The sequence below is a fragment of the Ovis aries genome, chromosome 15 (assembly GCF_016772045.2).
Source record: "Ovis aries strain OAR_USU_Benz2616 breed Rambouillet chromosome 15, ARS-UI_Ramb_v3.0, whole genome shotgun sequence".
NCBI lineage: Eukaryota > Metazoa > Chordata > Mammalia > Artiodactyla > Bovidae > Ovis > Ovis aries.
In genome coordinates this window covers 49,196,205-49,216,680 of record NC_056068.1, presented here as the reverse complement: position 1 = coordinate 49,216,680, position 20,476 = coordinate 49,196,205, and the positions used below count along the sequence as shown (strand labels likewise).

At 40.6% G+C, this 20,476-nt stretch overlaps 2 protein-coding genes across 2 annotated transcripts; both read right to left on the bottom strand.

The window, feature by feature from the left end:
* Nucleotides 1-3,134: 3,134 nt before the first annotated feature.
* Nucleotides 3,135-6,994, bottom strand: LOC101111389 (olfactory receptor 51E2). The gene has a single exon (XM_015100856.4). The coding sequence runs from the start codon at nucleotides 6,829-6,831 to the stop codon at nucleotides 5,869-5,871; it is 963 nt and encodes a 320-aa protein (XP_014956342.3). The 5' UTR covers nucleotides 6,832-6,994; the 3' UTR covers nucleotides 3,135-5,868.
* A 7,614-nt stretch (nucleotides 6,995-14,608) lies between these two features.
* LOC114118282 (olfactory receptor 51F2-like) lies at nucleotides 14,609-15,553 on the bottom strand. Its single transcript, XM_027979038.3, has one exon. The coding sequence runs from the start codon at nucleotides 15,551-15,553 to the stop codon at nucleotides 14,609-14,611; it is 945 nt and encodes a 314-aa protein (XP_027834839.2).
* Between the last annotated feature and the right edge of the window lie 4,923 nt (nucleotides 15,554-20,476).

Below are 20,476 nucleotides of genomic sequence, written 5' to 3'. Positions count from 1 at the left end.
CACTTGTTATCTCTTTCCTTTTGGGTAATATCTGACATACACTATAACATCCACTATTGTTTATTTTGGTATTCTCTTCATTTCTTACAAGGCCTAGAGTGTTGTAAATTATGCTTGAATATTTAAAGTTAAATGACATTTAAGCATGGACATTGGGCATGATTTCCGGCACCAGTTGGGAGAATTGGTGGTGATCATCTTTGGAAAGAATCTCAGATATGTGATGCTGGTAATCTCTGGTCATAAATATGTATTGAGAGTAAATCTTTTCTTCTAATAATAATTTTTAAAGCCTGGGGAAATCTCTATCTCTCAAAACAAACTTATGTGGTGTCAGTCCAGGGCTGGGTAAATGATGTGCTGCTCAGAGGTGGGGGGTAAATGTCATTATTGTGGGGATGGGAGTTGTCTTGCTTACAGAGCAGCCTCAGACACTGTGGCTCTCATGGGGAACTGGGTACCTAAACTGGTGCCCTCCACTGTTCAGGCCAACATAAACATGGCTGGGAACAGGGCAAAGCTTTTATGGTCCTTGGTCCCCAGAGACCCTTGTTCACTGGGAAAGAGACTCTCACGACAGCAAGCACTTGCCTGAGACCCGGAGGCCTCTCACGGCAGGGGCTGCCTGGGACCACCTCTCTCAGTTGACTCAGCTCCCCAGGCACCCAGAGGCCTCCTTCTTGAAGTCCTTCCAGGCCATTGGGAAACAAAAGGCAGACACTCTCCCAGGACCCTGGTTTGTGTGAACAAGGCATAAATAATGGCCATAACCCGTTTTTAGTTTGCCACCTTCTGGAATGCAATAGTATTTTTTCTGGTACAGTTTTGAAGACTATGGCCTTTCTGTTGATCTTTCTCCTCTAGTGCATATAATCAGTCATTTCAATCCAAATTGAATCCCATGTAAGTCCCACTTCCCCCTCCACTATACTCCCTTCCTTCATCTCATTTTCCAATCATAGTCCTGCTGGTGTGCACGTGTGAATTGGAGGGGTGGGAGAGGAACAAAGTCCAGGTCTTAAACTCCAAGCTCCTAGGCTAATGTGATCTAATCAGTGTTTAAAACAATCTGTGTGTCTTGCTTGCCACAGGTAGAAACCCACATTCCTATCTCCTCGTTATCCCTGTAAGGCAGGGATTATTATCTATCTCCTCAATGATAATAATAATAATGAGTATTTATGAGTTCTCAGTTCAGTTCAGTCACTCAGTTGTGTCCGACTCTTTGCGACCCCATGAATTGCAGCATGCCAGGCCTCCCTGTCCATCACCAACTCCCAGAGTTCACTCAGACTCACATCCATCGAGTCAATGACGCCATCCAGCCATCTCATCTTCCCTCTGTCGTCCCCTTCTTCTCCTGCCCCCAATCCCTCCCAGCATCAGAGTTTTTTCCAGTGAGTCAACACTTTGCATGAGGTGGCCAAAGTACTGGAGTTTCAGCTTTAGCATCATTCCCTCCAAAGAAATCTCAGGGTTGATCTCCTTCAGAATGGATTGGTTGGATCTCCTTGCAGTCGAAGGGACCCTCAAGAGTCTTCTCTAACACCACAGTTCAAAAGCATCAATTCTTTGGTATCTTAGCAGTCCAACTCTTGCATCCACACATGACCACTGGAAAAACCATAGCCTTGACTAGACAGACCTTTGTTGTTTTGAATTCATACTATGTATTAAACACTGCACTAAGCATTGTGTATGGATGACTGCACATAATCCTCACAAACGCACTGAGGGGTAGACACTATTATTGCCCATAATAAACTAAAGAGGAAAACAAGCCTCACAGAAAGTGAATTGACTTGATGACCAGAATGGTTTGCTCTCTGTGATGGACTGGGCCTCCTTTCAGAGAGCCCATGCATATCTACTGGGTGGAAATTTCCCCATCTTTGAGAGAAGGTTTGATTTTTGGAGAGAGCTATAATTGGTAGAATCAAGGAGTAGGAGGTCAAGTTGATAAATACAGTGTTTGGGCAAATAGTAGGTGTGGCCTCAGGGAAGGAGGCTGGTTTTCTTATGTGAGTCAGAAAGCAGTTCCGAAGGAGTCCCTGGAGAGATTCAGCCTTGCAGGATCTTTAGAATTGTTCCTGGCTTCTTAATGTTTAGGCTTCACCTGTGGCTCAGGTGGTTAAGAATCTGCCTGCAATGAAGGAGACCTGGGTTCAATCCCTGGGTTGGGAAGATCCCCTGGAGAAGGGAAAGTCTACCCACTCCAGTGTTCTGGCCTAGTCCATGGGATCACAAAGAGTCAGACACGACTGAGTGACTTTCACTTTCTTAACGTTCAGAGCACATCATATAACTTCCCTGGTGGTCCAGCAGCTAAGACTTTGAGCTTCTACTGCAGAGATAGGGGGTGACAAGGGAAGGGGTTTAAACCCTGGACAGGGAAATAAGATCTCACATGCCACACAGGGCAGCCAAAAAGTAAAAAAAAAAAAAAAAAAAAAAAGATTGGAAATGGGATTTAGATTTTTTAGACTTTGCATAATTTAATCACCATGTTTATAGACTTCAAAGAGATAATGTGATTTAGACAAAGTCACAAGGCTTAGTGGCACAACTGGAATTCTGAGCTCCTAAGTCTCATCCCAGGGCTCTGCACTCCTCTCAGTATGGTGATCAAATATGTTCTTTGGGATACTTAAACAACAGCAACAAAAACTTAATATACTTTCTTTAACCTAGATGCAATCATTTCAACATGTTCTTGTTATAAAATTGATAGTGATGTCTTACATTTTAAAAATAATTATCATAGTAAAACATACATAAAATTTACCATTCTAACAAACATTTTTAGGTGTGCAATTCAGCGGGATTAGGTATATCCACATTGTTGTGCAACCATCATCGCTATCCATTTCTAGAACTTTTTCATCATTCCAAACTGAAATTATGTTACCCATTAAACAATAACTCTCATTCTCCCCTACCCCCAGCCCGTGGAAACCTCTACTTTCTATTTCGATGAATTCTACTTTCTAGTTCAACGAATTTTTAGTACCTTATATGATTGGAATCCTACAATATTTGTCCTTTTGTGTCTAGCTTATTTCACTTAACATCATTTTCTCAAGATTCATTAATGTTGTAGAATGTATCATATTTTGTTCTTTTTCATGGCTGAATAATATTCTATTGTATGTATATAACCAGTATTCTTTATCCATTCAAGTGTTGAGCACCTGGGTTGTTTCCACATTTTGGCTATTGGGAATAGTGTTGCTATGAATACAAGTCTTGGGACTACTTTTTCTTTTTTTAAGTTAAAATCCTGGGGCAGTGGGAGATGTAGCGGAGACAGAAATGGAATATGAATAAATTGGACAGCAGTGAACAGTGAGAGTGTTGGGAGTGAGAGATGGCACAATTTATTAAGTTGTTAATCTGGTTATTCTCTTAGGTGTATGGAAGTAGTTAAGAGGGTATGATTTGAGGTAGAGCCATGCACAGGAAAATAGAAGAGAATGGAAGTTGTGGGAAGAGACATAGTCAATTTCATCAATCATTATTTGGGGTGAGGTCCAATACTCGAATTTCCACTTTTACAGAGCATGAGCACTCCTTTGTTTTCTTAAAGGAGTCATCCATTTCTTCCATTCTCTCCCTCTCAGACCTGGTCTATGTGCACTGATGAACTGCAAGACTTTGGAGGCTCTTTTACAGCCTCTGGGCAGGTGATCAGAATTGGATGCTCACAGATACATCATATGCTAGGAGGACCCTTCTCCAGGAGAAAGGCTAAGAGTCTGAGGTTCCCTCCTTCTGAGCAAGAGCCTACAGGCTGAAGTCTCCCTCATGGTTTATCCACCTAATTACCCACAAAAGATTTGTTCAGTGAAGCTGCTGAGGGAACACATAGGCCCAGTGATTGTCTTCAGACTTTAGCATCTCATCAAACCTGCTCAATGATACGATAGGAATAGTCCATTTTGAAAAGATGCATTTAGCTTTTTGCACTGGTGAGAAAGAAGACCAAGGAAACTCTCACATAGGATTCTATGAATGTGAAAGCAGTAGGCATAACACTTAGCAAAATTTGAAATAAAATTTATAATGTCTCATTACCTAAGTGAAAACTCAGACCTTGGATATGTTTGATAGATACAGAAAATACTTTAAAAAAGGGAGACATGATTGAGAAGATGGGGATAAATAAACAAAAATATTCTCCTTTAATAAAGAAAGAAGTAGGCTGTAGAACATGAAGGTTGGCTGTAAAACAAGAAGTGTAACCTAGATTTGTTGCTCGCAACAAAGGCAGGGTTATCTCTCAACACAAATAGTCATTTATCTCATAAGGCACATGGCAGAAGAAAAACAAGATTTACACAGGCTGAGGAAATAAATGGCAGATGTTAAACAGGAAGCAATGCAGTATGGACATTAAATACTGTATTTGGCTATGAAATTTAATTAGGAATCATGGCACGGTAACCGCCAAACTGTGCACCTCAGTTTTCTCAATGTAAACCTTATTTCTTGCACTGGTAATGGAGGACAGAAATAGTCCCTATGCCATAAAGTTGATGTGAAGATAAGATAAAACCTATAAAGCACTTAGATTTCTGGAACATTGCAATCACTCAAGATATATTCATTGGCATTATTATTTAAAGCTGAACTTCCCAGGTAATAAATAGGAAACAATGAGTCTTTGACAAGCCCCGGTATACATAAATGATCAGTTTCATTTTTTCCATTTTAAAAGTTATACATGTGAACTTGTATAAATTATAAAAGCTGTACAAGATCTCCATAAAAAAGGAATTAGAAGGTAGAAACAGAAGTAAGTCACTAGTAATTTGAGCACATTTCTTTCAAGGCGTAGATTGTTTTACAAGTTAGTTTCAATCATGTATCCTCCTTATTTTTCTTAACATTATATACATGTTTCATTTTATAGCAGAGCCTTTAAAGGTCACATAATATTTTCTTAACATGGAATATTTCACATAATATTCTATTAAGTGAAAATACCATGTCTGAGTCACCAAGGAAGCCCATACTTGAGTTTGCAATTCTTTATTTTTATAAATCAAACCTTGGATGCCAAATACATGATTACTATAAATAATGGTATGACTGATATATCTTATGAGAAATTTGGTTTCTGCATTTAGGGATATTTTATTAGATGAAATTTTCAAAAGAGAGATTACAGCATGAACACTCATAACTTTTAAAAAGCCTTTGCTACATTTTGCCAGTTGCACCATCAGCTGTGATGCTAAAGCATATATGCTTCAACACAAACTTCTTTTTCATTGTGAATTTTCATTAATAAAAACTGCTAATTAAATAAGCAAAACTGTTACCTAATTATTGTGTTAACATAGGTTTCTTGGACTAATAACGAAAGCAATTTTTCCCTTGTGTAAAAGTCAAATTGTACTTTTGCCACTCTCCTTTACATTCTTTTGCTGCTTATTTTCTAATTTTAGCTTTTTATATAACAAGGATACTAGTAATAGTGGTAGTGTTAGTCACTCAGTTGTGTCTGACTCTTTGCAACCTTAGGGACCGTAGCCCATCAGGCTCCCCTGTCCATGGGATTCTCCAGGCAAGAATACTGAAGTGGGTTGCCACACCCTCTTCCAGCAGATCTTCCTGACCCAGGGGTTGAACCCATGTCTCTTACATCTCCTGCACTGGTAGATGGGTTCTTTATCACTCATGCCCACCTGGGAAGCCTAGAAAATAATTATGGCAGCCTCAAAAATTTCACCCCAAACAGAGGAAGTATTTAGAAGCCAAACCAGAGAAAATCACTGATGTGTTTATGGGCAACTAAGATCAAGCTAGCATTAGGAAATCATTATATCAAGCCATTAAAGGTAAGAATAAGTGCAGTGGTAAGGGTCACTTTCCTCCCACAGGCTGAAACTCCCTGTCATAGCTGATCTTAAACATAGCTAGCACCCGAGTTCTGATCTGTTTGGTCTTGGCACCATAAATGATGGGATTGATGACAGGAGGCAGAAGTAGGTAGACATCACCCATGAGAACATGCACAATGGGATGAAGGCTGTTCCCAAAGCGATGCACCACTGAGAGGCCGATGAGAGGCACATAGAAGGCCAGCACCACACCAATGTGTGACACACAGGTTCCAAAGGCCTTGGCCCGCTCCGACTTGGAAGGCAGTTGTAGAACTGTTCGTATAATCAGAAAATAGGACAAAGAGATGAACAGGGCATCCACACCCATGACCAGCAGGATGGCAGTAAGACCATAGACCATATTGGGCAATGTGTCTGTATAGGCCAACTTCATTACATCCTGGTGCAAGCAATAGGAATGCGAGAGCACATTGGATTGGCAGAAGGCTAGCCGTTTGATGAGCAGAGGCAGTGGGATGAAGAAGAGGGATCCACGGGCCACAGCCACCAGGCCAATCTGGGCTGTCACTGTGTTGTTGAGCACTGCGGCATGGCGCAGCGGGTGGCAGATTGCTACATAACGGTCAAAGGACATGGCCAGTAGGATGGTGGACTCGATGGCTGAGAGAGTGTGAATAAAGAACATCTGGGTCATACAGGCATCAAAGGTGATCTCCCGGGAGTCGAACCAGAAGAGCGCGAGGATCTTGGGCATGGTGGATGTGGACAAGGCCAGGTCGATGGCTGCCAGCATGCAGAGAAAGAGGTACATGGGAGCGTGGAGGCTGCGCTCCATCCTTACAATGAAGACCACGATGCAATTTCCAAACAATGCCACAGCATACATAGAAAGCAGGGGAAAGCCAATCCAGAATTGAGCTGCTTCTAGTCCTGGGATACCAATGAGTACAAAGGTGGCATGTGTGAAGTTGCAGGTACTCATAGCTGGCACCGAGGAGGTGAGGTCACGCTGGGAGCCTGTTAGCCTGCTAAGACAGGAAGCACAATCAGAGAGGCTGGCCCCAGAGACCTGCGGACTGAACACACCTTAGCTCTCCTTCGCCTTCTCTCTTCTCTCACTCCTCCAAGTCATTTGTGTTCTTTCATAAAAAGGCTGTCTGAAGCCTCCTGTCAAAGGGCAAAGTGACAGCTCAGATTCACTTATCAGTCACTACTCTCAAAGTCCATTTACATTTGTAAAAGGGAACCTGGAAAGAACAATGCTCATCCCCCAAACCTGTCCTTCTTAAGCTCCCTGGGAATCATTTTTCTGTTCTATAAGCATTTACTTATAAGACTTACCATATATCAAGGATATTTGCTAGATACTGAAAATACAGAGACAAAAATTCATATTTTTGCCTATCAGGTGCTGTGACATATTGTTTGCCTTTCAGATACCATGCCTAGAGTGAAAGATAGATAAGTAACCAAAATATTAGGATCTTGGGATATGTGTTAGGAAAAGATGTGTATTTAATGCATAGGATGGGGAAAGCATCATCAGAGGAAACTCTCTGAAACAAGATGATCCTTCTGTTCAGTCCTGAAAATTGAGTAGAAATTAAAAAGACAGAGAAGGGAATACAAGGTAGAGCAAACAGTGGGGATAGGGAGATTTTTTATTTTGTTTTGGTTTTGCTTTGTTTGCTTGCAGATTTTCAGGATTCCAGGTCATCAGGTCTAAGGTCAGCAAGAGAGGAAAGATACAACTGTAATAAAAAAATAAAAATAATAAAAACAAACAAACAAAACCCACAAAATAAAAATTAAGGTAAAAAGGCCAAAGTCGATATCTTAAGGTAACAGGGAAGCTTATCTGGGGTCATCAAATGAAAGGTAGTAGCTCCCATTAATGAATTCTCTGGAGATGAAGGTGCTGGTAGGATCTTAGCTGCCAGGTGTGGCCCCTATGAAGGCTTTCTCTCTGTTCCTAGCTGATGGGTTCCTCTACTTTTAAAAGTTGTCTCTAAGGCCACTCTCACTGCTACAAAGAGAGCTTGAGATGAGTCTTGATACTCCTAGAGCTTCATCTTTCTTGGAACCTCTGGCCATGAGTTATTTATATTAGGTGAGTCTTTGCTTTCTTAGGAAACTCAGTGTTGCTCTGCCTTATTCAATGTTCTGATCTCATCAAACTCTTTCCTGAAAGTCTCCCGAAGTACCCTGGTTTAGTTCAGTTCAGTCGCTCAGTCATGTCCCACTCTTTGTGACCCCGTGTATCGCAGCACACCAGGCCTTCCTGTCTACCACCAACTCCCAGAGTTCACTCAGACTCACGGCCATGGAGTTAGTGATGACATCCAGCCATCTCATCCTCGGTCGTCCCCTTCTCCTCCTGCCCCCAATCCCTCCCAACATCAGAGTCTTTTCCAATGAGCCAACTCTTCACATGAGGTGGCCAAAGTACTGGAGTTTCAGCCTCAGCATCATTCCTTCCAAAGAAATCCCAGGGCTGATCTCCTTCAGAATGGACTGGTTGGATCTCCTTGCAGTCCAAGGGACTCTCAAGAGTCTTCTCCAACACCACAGTTCAAAAGCATCAATTCTTTGGCGTTCAGCCTTCTTCACAGTCCAATTCTCACATCCATACATGACTACTGGAAAAAAAAAATAGCCTTGACTAGACGGACCTTAGTCGGCAAAGTAATGTCTCTGTTTTTGAATATTCTATCCAGCTTGGTCATAACTTTTCTTCCAAGGAGTAAGCGTCTTTTAATTTCATGGCTGCAGTCACCATCTGCAGTGATTTTGGAGCCCAAAAGATAAAGTCTGACACTGTTTCCCCATCTATTTCCCATGAAGTGATGGGACCGGATGCCATGATCTTCATTTTCTGAATGTTGAGCTTTAAGCCAACTTTTTCACTCTCCACTTTCACTTTCATACCCTGGTATATAGAGCTAATTGTCTCTAAAGAGCTAAAGGCTTGGCTTTTCAAAAAAAAAAAAAATAGAATACACTCTGCAGGTGACTTCATCAGTGATATTGGGATTAAACTGTTCATCCTCCCCACTTCTCCCCACCCCACCAGGATTCCTCTTCACTCCTAACCTGTGTCCTTTCTGCTGCTGAGACATGCTCTTCTATTTGGCCTTAGTAGAGAGGGCTTGGAGAGGGTTTGGAGAGGAGAGTGACGAGGTATCTAAAAACAAATATGATAAAATGAAAACTAAACATTTTGACTTAGATTATCCTCATATTAGATAAGCAAGGAAGAACAGATCCAGGTTCAAAGGTCAGAAAATCTCTCCTCCGATGACTATTTGTTCTCCATTCTCAGACATGTGCCAAGATATTACAGCTACCTTCCTTGACAAATATCAGATCCCAGCTTTGTCCCCCTCAGCTGCTGTCAGAGAATGAAGAGTGTTTTTCAGAGGAGATGCTCACAAGCATGGAGGGTAGCAAGGGGAGGACAGTAATGCATTTCCCCTTTCTCAGCACCTCTGATGACAACATCCGCATGGGCAGACAAGAAGGGTCTCTGGTGGCCTCAGAGTCAGATATCTTCCTGACTCTTCTTTCCGCAGGGCACCTTTTCTGCTTTGGGGGTAGCAGCCTAAGACTTGGGGCCATTGTTTCATCTCCCCAGTTACCTATCCCAGAAGACCTCATGCTTTCCTCCCATGTGGTCTGGTCTTCTGCCCAAAGGGATGCTAGCCAGACCCACTTGCAGCTTCTCTTTGGGTCTGAGTGTGGCTGTAGCATCTATTGTCACTTGCCTTTCTGGGTGGCAGCTAACACTCTGGGACACTTCTTCCTCATCCATGAAGATGCCGGTGCGATACAAAGGCTTCCCTCTACCTTGCCATGAGACAGTTTGTAGGGTCTTCAGGGTTCCTTAGGATGTCAGGGACCATGGGCTGCCTGACTCCAGTGAGGGTGCACTCACTTGAACACGGCACAGTCCTGATGAGAGGCAGCTGAAGCCGACTCTCCCTTTCAGGCACAGATTTATTTATAACTGCCTAGGACTCCCATGGGGATAGGCTATGGGACTACGGACTGAGGGCCTTGGGGCTGGGCAGGCAGGGAGCAAAACCTCCAAGGCCACTTGTATGTCACTCCACAGGCTTCCTGCTGTTTCAGTCTGGTGGGCGTGGATGGGCGAAGATTACCAGGGGCCCACTGCCTCTGCCATCACTCCCGCACCTAAACATACAGGGCTCTCGACAATCTATATCTGCCCCTCCAAGCAACTCAGACTCTAGTTAGCCACTTTACTAGACACAGCGGCCAGTGCATGTAGTTTGGTTCTGAGCTCTAGGAGTTCATATCCTCTTTACTGCGACAGGCACATAAAAATATAGTCCCATAATTTAAAATAAGGCCATGTACCTCTTGAACTTCTCTTTTCCCAGCCCCAGCTTTTCTTTCAGTTGATGAAATGGACTTTCAGGTGAGGAAGCCACTTTTCATTGCACCTGTGTCACAGATAAAGCATACACATGACCTAAAGTCTCTTTGCTTAGGTCATATGGTTCCTGAATTATAATATGGTCAGAGAACCAAGTATTCGGATTCTTTATTTATTCACATTCAACAAAGATTTATCAAGCCTGGCATGCTGCAGTTCATGGGTCACAAAGAGTTGGACATGATCTAGCAACTGAACAATGACAGCAATGTAATAAGAAAAACAGACGCCACACATACAAATCTCCAGCCTCACGGAGTACTCTGGTTAGGGGCACAGACAGTAAATGGAGTTGCTATAAAAAATGAAAGAGAATGTTAGGTAGGCTTCAGGAGTAAAAAAATAAAGGGAAGAAGGAAATAAATACATCTCAAGGGGATAGTAGAAATTTTAAATGAAGCTATTGGACAATATTACGAAGACCACACAGAATGAAAGCTTTTGAGGAGAAGCCTAAGAGAGTGAGAAATATATCCATGGAGGTATTTGTAGACGGCTATTCCAGGAAGAAGGAAAAGAAACCACAAATAAAATTCCTGAGAAGAGAATGTATCTGCGAGTTTAGAACACCAAGAAGGCCACTGTGCTGAGCAGAGGGAACCAGGACAAGAGTATTAGGGAGATACAATCAGAGAAGTAATGGGCAATTGGATCATATAGGGCCTCATAGGACTTATGGAACATTTAAGAATTTCGATTAAGAAGTCCAAGTGAAATAGTGGCCATGTGTCTACCACTGCTCTGGCCTTTAGGAAAATCTACAATTCATTGTGAACTTGTCCCTTGGGTCAAAGATGACATTTGCTCTGCACCCCACCCCCCATTTCCCTTAACGTCTACATTATGTACTCCCTAGGAATGGAAGCTTACAAGTTGCTTGGATGGTTGCACAGTGGGGCCTTTCACACGTTAGTGTTGATCCTGTGGGCGGGTGTTGATGGGAGAGAAACATCTGTAGAAGTAATGAGAGCTTCCTGGCTGTCTAGTTCTTAAGACTGAAGTTCCATCTCCTCCCATATTTAGGATGCTGGGTACCCCCATCCATCTTCTCTAGCTCAAGCACCTCTTTGTCTCTCTCCCTTATCTCCCTGCCCTATCTTATATCATATGAAACAAAAATTGAGTCTGTGAACCCACATCATGTGCGCATTTTCTCTTATTTCTAATGGTGACTGAGACATGGTCCCTTGATCTCAAGAAGTAAGCAGAGCCTTTTGTGGGGAGAATGCTTACAGTAGCGTCTGAAAAAGGGTGCCATGATGAAGCACAAAATGATGCAGGAGAACCTGAAAAGGGTATCAGACAGACTTGAGACATCATGAAAACACCTCTGAAGGAAAGCTGCTTCTACTTGGTCAGAGGGAAGAGAGTGAGGGTGCTGTAAGTGGAGGAGCCTGTGCAAAGGCTTCAAAGTGAGACAGAGCAATCAAGGCTAAGGAAATGCAAGTTGTTTTTTGTGCCTGGAGCACTGGGTGGAGGGGAAGCAATGACTTTGAGCAGGCCACACAGATTTTACGATTTTTTTTTTTCCTATCTGGCAGGAAGAGAGCTTAAAAGAAACAAAGTCCTTATTCTCAAAGACCTTACCTTACCTTTACCTTTTAAGCTAGAAAAGATATAAACCGATATGTAATGCGTGACAGAGGGTGTGAAAGTGCTAGAAGTTAAAACAAGGTAGGTAAGGAAGAGAGTGAATGTAGGCAGGAATTGAGGAGAGGTGGTGTTGTCATTATTATTTTTTGTAGTATAAAGGGCCCTGTAATAAGAGGGGGCATGAGCGGAGACTGCTTGGTGACAGGCAGTAAATCACGCATCGGGAGGAAGAACATCTCAAGTAAGGAGATCTGCAAGTGCAAAGTCTGAGGATGAAGCACACTCGGTGTATTTAGGGGATGTTTGGAGGTTAGTGTGGGTGCAGTAGGGTGAGTAGGAGAAGGCAATGGCACCCCGCTCCAGTACTCTTGCCTGGAAAATCCCATGGATGGAGGAGCCTGGTAGGCTGCGGTCCATGGGGTCGCGAAGAGTAGGACACGACTGAGCGACTTCACTTTCACTTTTTCACTTTCATGCATTGGAGAAGGCAATGGCAACCCACTCCAGTGTTCTTACCTGGAGAATCCCAGGGACGGGGGAGCCTGGTGGGCTGCCATCTCTGGGGTCGCACAGAGTCGAACATGACTGAAGCGACTTAGCAGCCGCAGCAGCAGTACAGTGAGTAGGAGGAGAGTAGTAGGAGATGAAGTTGAGCTGATGAAGATGAGTCAGAGCACATAAATCCTTGCAAGGTATTATAATGACTATAAATGTTTCTAGGGTAAGACAGGAGACCTCTGGGACATGTTGCACAGAGGATGTGACATGCTTTGTCTTGTGTATTAAGATAATCCTTTTAACTACCGTGGGGGAAATAGACTGTACTATAAAGCAAAATCAGGTTCAAAACGATGATGGCTTGGAACATGGTGGTAGCAGTAGAAGTAGTAGAAAGTAGTTGTACTCCAGATATCAACATCTGGAATATCTGGAATAAAGAGTAGGCAGCATTTGCTAAAGATTGGATGTAGAATGGGGGAGGTGAACATGTGCCAGAAATAACTCCAAGTCTTCTCTCAGCATCTTGAAAAGCAGAGTTCTGGGTTATAAAAAACCGTGATTGAGAATGTTTTTTCCTTGATGTGAATACCAGGATATGGTTTTGGATATGATGAGTCTAAGATGATTTTTAGATGTCCAAATGAAGATACTGATACACAGGCAATTAGATATGAGTCTGGACTATATTATAAATACTTATTTGGGATTTACAAGCCTATAGATGGTATGTAAAGACATGATGTTACATTAGATGACCAGAAATGAGAATATAACAAAGAATAAGACAGGTCTCAAAACAAAGTTCTGGGACATTTCAACATGCAACGATAACAAAGATGAAGATTAACAGTAACTGACTCTGAAAATACTATTGTCAAACATGCTGAGGATTTTGATATCATCCTAACGATTAAATAGCTGGTACTGTGAATAAATTCCCTGTAGCTATGAATGACTACTTCTACTTCCTTGTTGGATCTGATACCAGCTAGGGCCCACCATTACTGAGTGATTACTGAGTGATACCAATGTATCAATGAAACATGCACTTTAAATTTTTGAGAATTATTGGATATACCCAGGTTGGAAAAAATAATTAATTTGCTAAACAAACAATTCTAATAACACAACTTGTAATTCCTTTGCAATTCTAGTCACTTTTCAGTTTCTTCTGGGGCAGAATGTTAAGGGAGGTCAGAAAGAAATTCTGGAATATGCTTAGCTGGGAGAGAACATCAGGTAGAAATACATTTGTGAGGTTTGAGGATTTTGTTTTAAGCTTTTATTTGATTAATTGGTTGAAAATTTCTAGAGAATATAGTTTTATTTTTTTGTTTGTTTGGCTAAATTGTGTCCCCCCAGTACAAGTTAGTTAATTTATGTACTCTGCTGCTCAGACGGTCAGTCGTGTCCCATTCTCTGCGACCCCATGGACTGTAGTCTGCCAGGCTCCTCTGTCATGGAGTTCTCCTGGCAAGAATACTGGAGTGGGCTGCCATTTCCTCCTCTAGGGGATCCAATTCATGTATAATTATATGCTATATTGTATATACATGTTTATATTACATATAAATATAGTATAGCTATATAAATATGTATATTGTTTATACTACATACACCATTAAAGTTAAAAGTAGGAGGACCCTGAAATAAGTCAGTTTGCAGGTGAAAAGGAAATATGGCTTTGTTACTTACTATCTGTTTAAGCATGTTACTTAACATTTTTGTGCTTCAGTTTTTCTCATTAATACTAAAAGTGACTATCTTATCATTTTGTTTCAAATATAAAAATGTGTTAATATGTGTAAAAAACAGAACAATGACTGGTTAAAGGAAATAATAAAATTAGTTAAAATTATTATTACAGTTAGAAAATACCATCTATTTCTCAAAAAGGAGTGACTTTTTCATACTGTGTCATCTTACCTGCTGAGAAGAGGATGAAGTAAAAGGAGACAGACTACTGGCAGGATAAATAACAGTTTAGAATAAGCGGTCATTGGAGGAGAAATTCTAAACAGTAAAGCTGTTTGTTCCTCCTATTCTAATGTCTTGTCTCCTCGTTTGTAAAATAAATGGGTCAGTCAAGCTGATTTTCTAAATATATTTCATCTTTGATTTTAAATATTTGCACATTTGGCATCAACGATCACCAGATTCACCTTTCAATTGATAAAACAACCTGACATAGACTGTTTCTATGATTCTATGTGTCTTTGGAATGGAGAATTTTTATCACAGCTCTGCGTATCTGTTTTGTCTTCACGCTGTAGATGATGGGGTTCATGACAGGGGGGATTAGCAAGTAGGTGTTAGCAATCATAGTATGTACATAGGCTGGGGCCCGTTTCCCAAACCTGTGAACAAAGGACAGACTGATCAATGGGATATAGAAAATGGCAACAGCCCCACTATGAGAGATACATGTGCTGAAGGCTTTCTTCCTCTCTTCTGGGGATGCAATGCTGAGGATAGTCTTGATGATCAAAACATAAGAACAGGGGATGAGGATCGAGTCCACACCAACAGTAGAGATCATGGCAGTCAGCCCCACTGCATTGTTGAGCCTGGTGTCTGTGCACGAGAGCTTCATCACATCCGGGTGGAAACAGTAGGAGTGGTGGAGCACACGGCTGCGGCAATAGGACAGTCTCGTAAGAAGTGCTACCATTGGCGTGAGCGTTAGCACCCCCCTGATGACAATGGCCACTCCAATCTGAGTTATTCTGGAGTCTGTCAAAATGATGGCATACCTGAGGGGGTCAGAGATGGCCACAAAACGATCAAAAGCCATGGCCAACAACACTGATGACTCCATGACAGTGAAGAATTTAATAAAGAACATTTGTGACAAGCAGGCATTAAAGCTGATCTCCCTGGCATTGAACCAGAAGATACCCAGCATGGTGAACAGAGTGGATACAGACAAGCCAAGGTCAGTGGTGGACAGCATGGAGAGGAAATAATACATGGGCTCGTGGAGGCTGGGCTGAGTGACGATGGCAAAGAGAACCAGGCTGTTTCCTGAGAGAGCAGTTGCATAGAGAAAGCAGAAGGGAATGGAGATCCAGCTGTGAAAGGCTTCCAGCCCGGGAACACCCGTCAGCAGGAAAATGATGGAAGAGGATGTGGTATTTTTCAAGTTTGACATGATGAATTAAAAAGTACAGAATTCCAAGATGAAATTCTGGAATAACCAAAAAACTTACATTTAAACAGGCAATCCAATTATGAATAATTTTATTCAACCAAAAGCTAACCATAGATGAAGATCTATATACCATGTAAATATGAATGGCTGATATAAATTGATAAAATAATTGCAAAATTTCAACTGCTTTAAAAATACCTTTTTTTTTTTTTTTTTTTTGTATTTGCTTCTGCTCATGATTTTTCTTCTCTGGAGCATTTTGCTGATAGCAAGGTTTACATTATGTGACCCTTTCCTCTAGCCAGAGATAGCAGAACTAAGAAAAGGCACTTGATCCAAGACTGGCTGAACATAGTCCATCCTCTTTGGAATATATTCTGTATAGTTGGCATCAGGGACAGATGATTGAGGCTTTGGAAGAGCAGTATTACATTGGTCGAGAGAAGAGAAAGCAGTGGAGCTTACAGATAATTTGGGAAGCGAGAAAATATTGAGAGATACTTATAATGCAAAATTACATGTATTATGTGATAATAAATGACTTAGGCATCAGTACGGTCATGTGCAGGTGACTATAGTATCTAACCTTTCAAATGACCCCTGTCATTTAACCCTTGTCCAGACCCTTATAGCATCTGGAATTGCATTAGAGAGATGGAGAGCTAGAACACAGACTTATTACCTACAGAGGCCTCTGGCCCCTGCTTGATATAACATGCTGTCAGTTTCAAATATATTTCTTCAATTTCTTTAAAAACTAGCTTTTCTCCATTAGCAAAGAACAGATTTTTCTCCATTTTGTTAAGACATGCTTCTGAGGAGACCCCTAATATAATTTTACTGCTTTGCTTTGGAGGGGAACATAACTTTATTTTTCATTGAGTAAGTAATTGCAGCCTGGATAAATAGGTCTGTATAAGTTGGAAGAAGAGGTATGGGAAAAACAGAGATTAGTATTCCAAAGCTTTTAGCATGGCATATGTGAAAGAGGGTTGAGCCAGAATGAACTTGTAACCAATGTTAAGATCACTGTTCCTTAAGGGAACCTAAAGGTTTCCAGAACACACAGTTTTACCCAAACTGCAAGGTCAAGAATTCCCTAAATAAATCTCTTAGTTTTAACAGGAAATTTTTAATTTGATTAATGGAAAATTCAAGGAAAAAAGAGTGTTAAATTACATGAGTTGGTCAAATCAGTGAACTATGACTTCATATTCCCCAGTTTAGAAAAATTAGATTGTTCTCAGAGAACCAATTAAATTACTGTCAGAATATATTAGCAAATCTCATAAGGGAAATGAGAGTTAACAAAAAGGGAATATTTATTTTAAAAGGAATTTCTATTTCTGGTTACTACTCCCATGACACTGCCATGGATTTGATCATTTTATAGAACTGAAGTATCAAGGTTCCTTAGTGGTCCAAGGGTTAAAAAAAAATCTGCCTGCCAATCAGGGGACACAAATGTGATTCCTGGTCTGAGAAGATCCCCCATGTCTTGGGGCAAAAAAGGTTATGTGCCTCAAGTACTGAAGCCTGGGTACTTAGAGCCCATGCTCTGCCATAAGAGAAACCACTGCGATGAGAAGTGCATGCCTCTGCTAGAGAGTAACCTCTGCTTGCTGCAACTAGAGAAATCACACGCAGCAAGAGAGACCCAGAGGAGCCAAAAATAAATAAATAAACAATTAAAAAATACTTAAAAAATGAAGTAGATACTGTCTCACGCAACTGGCATGTATTTAACAATTAACTGTGAAAGTTTGAAAGATTAACAGGTTCTATTAGCACTTTTTGAAATTAATTATAACTATAGTGATTCCTGAACATCTTTTTTTTTTTTTTTACAGCTTTTACATTTAATAAGCATGTATTGATCAGGAAGATAAACTAAAAATCTATTAAATGAATGATACTCATGATAATTTATAACCTATAATAATGGGTTCACATCTCATTTTCCACAAGTCTTTGACCTATTTCTTATCATTTTTCATAGAATTTAGGACTCAGTTTTTTTTTTTTTTAGTTTTTATTTTTAAATTTTAAAATCTTTAATTCTTACATGCATTCCCAAACATGAACCCCCTCCCACCTCCCTCCCCATAACATCTTTCTGGGTCATCCCCATGCACCAGCCCCAAGCATGCTGCATCCTGCGTCAAACATAGACTGGCGATTCAATTCACATGATAGTATACATGTTAGAATGTCATTCTCCCAAATCATCCCACCCTCTCCCTCTCCCTCTGAGTCCAAAAGTCCGTTATACACATCTGTGTCTCTTTCCCTGTCTTGCATACAGGGTCGTCATTGCCATCTTCCTAAATTCCATATATATGTGTTAGTATACTGTATTGGTGTTTTTCTTTCTGGCTTACTTCACTCTGTATAATCGGCTCCAGTTTCATCCATCTCATCAGAACTGATTCAAATGAATTCTTTTAACGGCTGAGTAATACTCCATTGTGTATATGTACCACAGCTTTCTTATCCATTCATCTGCTGATGGACATCTAGGTTGTTTCCATGTCTTGGCTATTATAAACAGTGCTGCAATGAACATTGGGGTACATGTGTCTCTTTCAATTCTGGTTTCCTCGGTGTGTATGCCCAGCAGTGGGATTGCTGGGTCATAAGGTAGTTCTATTTGCAATTTTTAAGGAATCTCCACACTGTTCTCCATAGTGGCTGTACTGGTTTGCATTCCCTCCTCCAGCATTTATTGCTTGCAGATTTTGGATCGCAGCCATTCTGACTGGTGTGAAGTGGTACCTCATTGTGGTTTTGATTTGCATTTCTCTAATAATGAGTGATGTTGAGCATCTTTTCATGTGTTTGTTAGCCATCCGTATGTCTTCTTTGGAGAAATGTCTATTTAGTTCTTTGGCCCATTTTTTGATTGGGTCGTTTATTTTTCTGGAGTTGAGCTGCAGAAGTTGCTTGTATATTTTTGAGATGAGTTGTTTGTCAGTTGCTTCATTTGCTATTATTTTCTCCCATTCAGAAGGCTGTCTTTTCACCTTGCTTATAGTTTCCTTTGTTGTGCAGAAGCTTTTAATTTTAATTAGATCCCATTTGTTTATTTTTGCTTTTATTTCCAGCATTCTGGGAGGTGGATCATAGAGGATCCTGCTGTGATTTATGTCTGAGAGTGTTTTGCCTATGTTCTCCTCTAGGAGTTTTATAGTTTCTGATCTTACATTTAGATCTTTAATCCATTTTGAGTTTATTTTTGTGTGCGGTGTTAGAAAGTGATCTAGTTTCATTCTTTTACAAGTGGTTGACCAGTTTTCCCAGCACCACTTGTTAAAGAGATTGTCTTTACTCCATTGTATATTCTTGCCTCCTTTGTCAAAGATAAGGTGTCCATATGTGTGTGGATTTATCTCTGGGCTTTCTATTTTGTTCCATTGATCTATATGTCTGTCTTTGTGCCAGTACCATACTGTCTTGATGACTGTGGCTTTGTAGTAGAGCCTGAAGTCAGGCAAGTTGATTCCTCCAGTTCCATTCTTGTTTCTCAAGATTGCTTTGGCTATTCGAGGTTTTTGTATTTCCATACAAATCTTGAAATTATTTGTTCTAGTTCTGTGAAAATGTGCCTGGTAGCTTGATAGGGATTGCATTGAATTTGTAAATTGCTTTGGGTAGTATACTCATTTTCACTATATTGACTCTTCCAATCCATGAACATGGTATATTTCTCCATCTATTAGTGTCCTCTTTGATTTCTTTCATCAGTGTTTTATAGTTTTCTATATATAGGTCTTTAGTTTCTTTAGGTAGATATATTCCTAAGTATTTTATTCTTTTCGTTGCAATGGTGAATGGAATTGTTTCCTTAATTTCTTTTCTACTTTCTCATTATTCGTGTATAGGAATGCAAGGGATTTCTGTGTGTTGATTTTATATCCTGCAACTTTACTATATTCATTGATTAGCTCTAGTAATTTTCTGGTGGAGTCTTTAGGGTTTTCCATGTAGAGGATCATGTCATCTGCAAACAGTGAGAGTTTTACTTCTTCTTTCCAATTTGGATTCCTTTTATTTCTTTTTCTGCTCTGATTGCTGTGGCCAAAACTTCCAGAACTATGTTGAATAGTAGCAGTGAAAGTGGACACCCTTGTCTTGTTCCTGACTTTAGGGAAATGTTTTCAATTTTCACCATTGAGGATAATGTTTGCTGTGGGTTTGTCATAGATAGCTTTTATTATGTTGAGATATGTTCCTTCTATTCCTGCTTTCTGGAGAGTTTTTATCATAAATGGATGTTGAATTTTGTCAAAGGCCTTCTCTGCATCTATTGAGATAATCATATGGTTTTTATTTTCAATTTGTTAATGTGGTGAATTACATTGATTGATTTGCGGATATTGAAGAATCCTTGCATCCCTGGGATAAAGCCCACTTGGTCATGGTGTATGATCTTTTAATGTGTTGTTGGATTCTGATTGCTAGAATTTTGTTGAGGATTTTGCATCTATGTTCATCAGAGATATTGGCCTGTAGTTTTCTTTTTTGTGACATCTTTGTCAGGTTTTGGTATTAGGGTGATGGTGGCCTCATAGAATGAGTTTGGAAGTTTACCTTCCTCTGCAATTTCTGGAAGAGTTTGAGGAGGATAGGTGTTAGCTCTTCTCGAAATTTTTTGTAGAATTCAGCTGTGAAGCCATCTGGACCTGGGCTTTTGTTTGCTGGAAGATTTCTGATTACAGTATCAATTTCCGTGCTTGTGATGGGTCTGTTAAGATTTTCGATTTCTTCCTGGTTCAGTTTTGGAAAAGGACTCAGTTTTTGAAGTTAACAACTTTCTGAGGTTACTTGGAAGTAGAAAAATTATTAAAAAAAGGAATCACTTCAGTTCTGTGTACAAAATGTTTGGGGTATTTGCAAAAGGCTTTCCAAGAAAAACAGTACTTG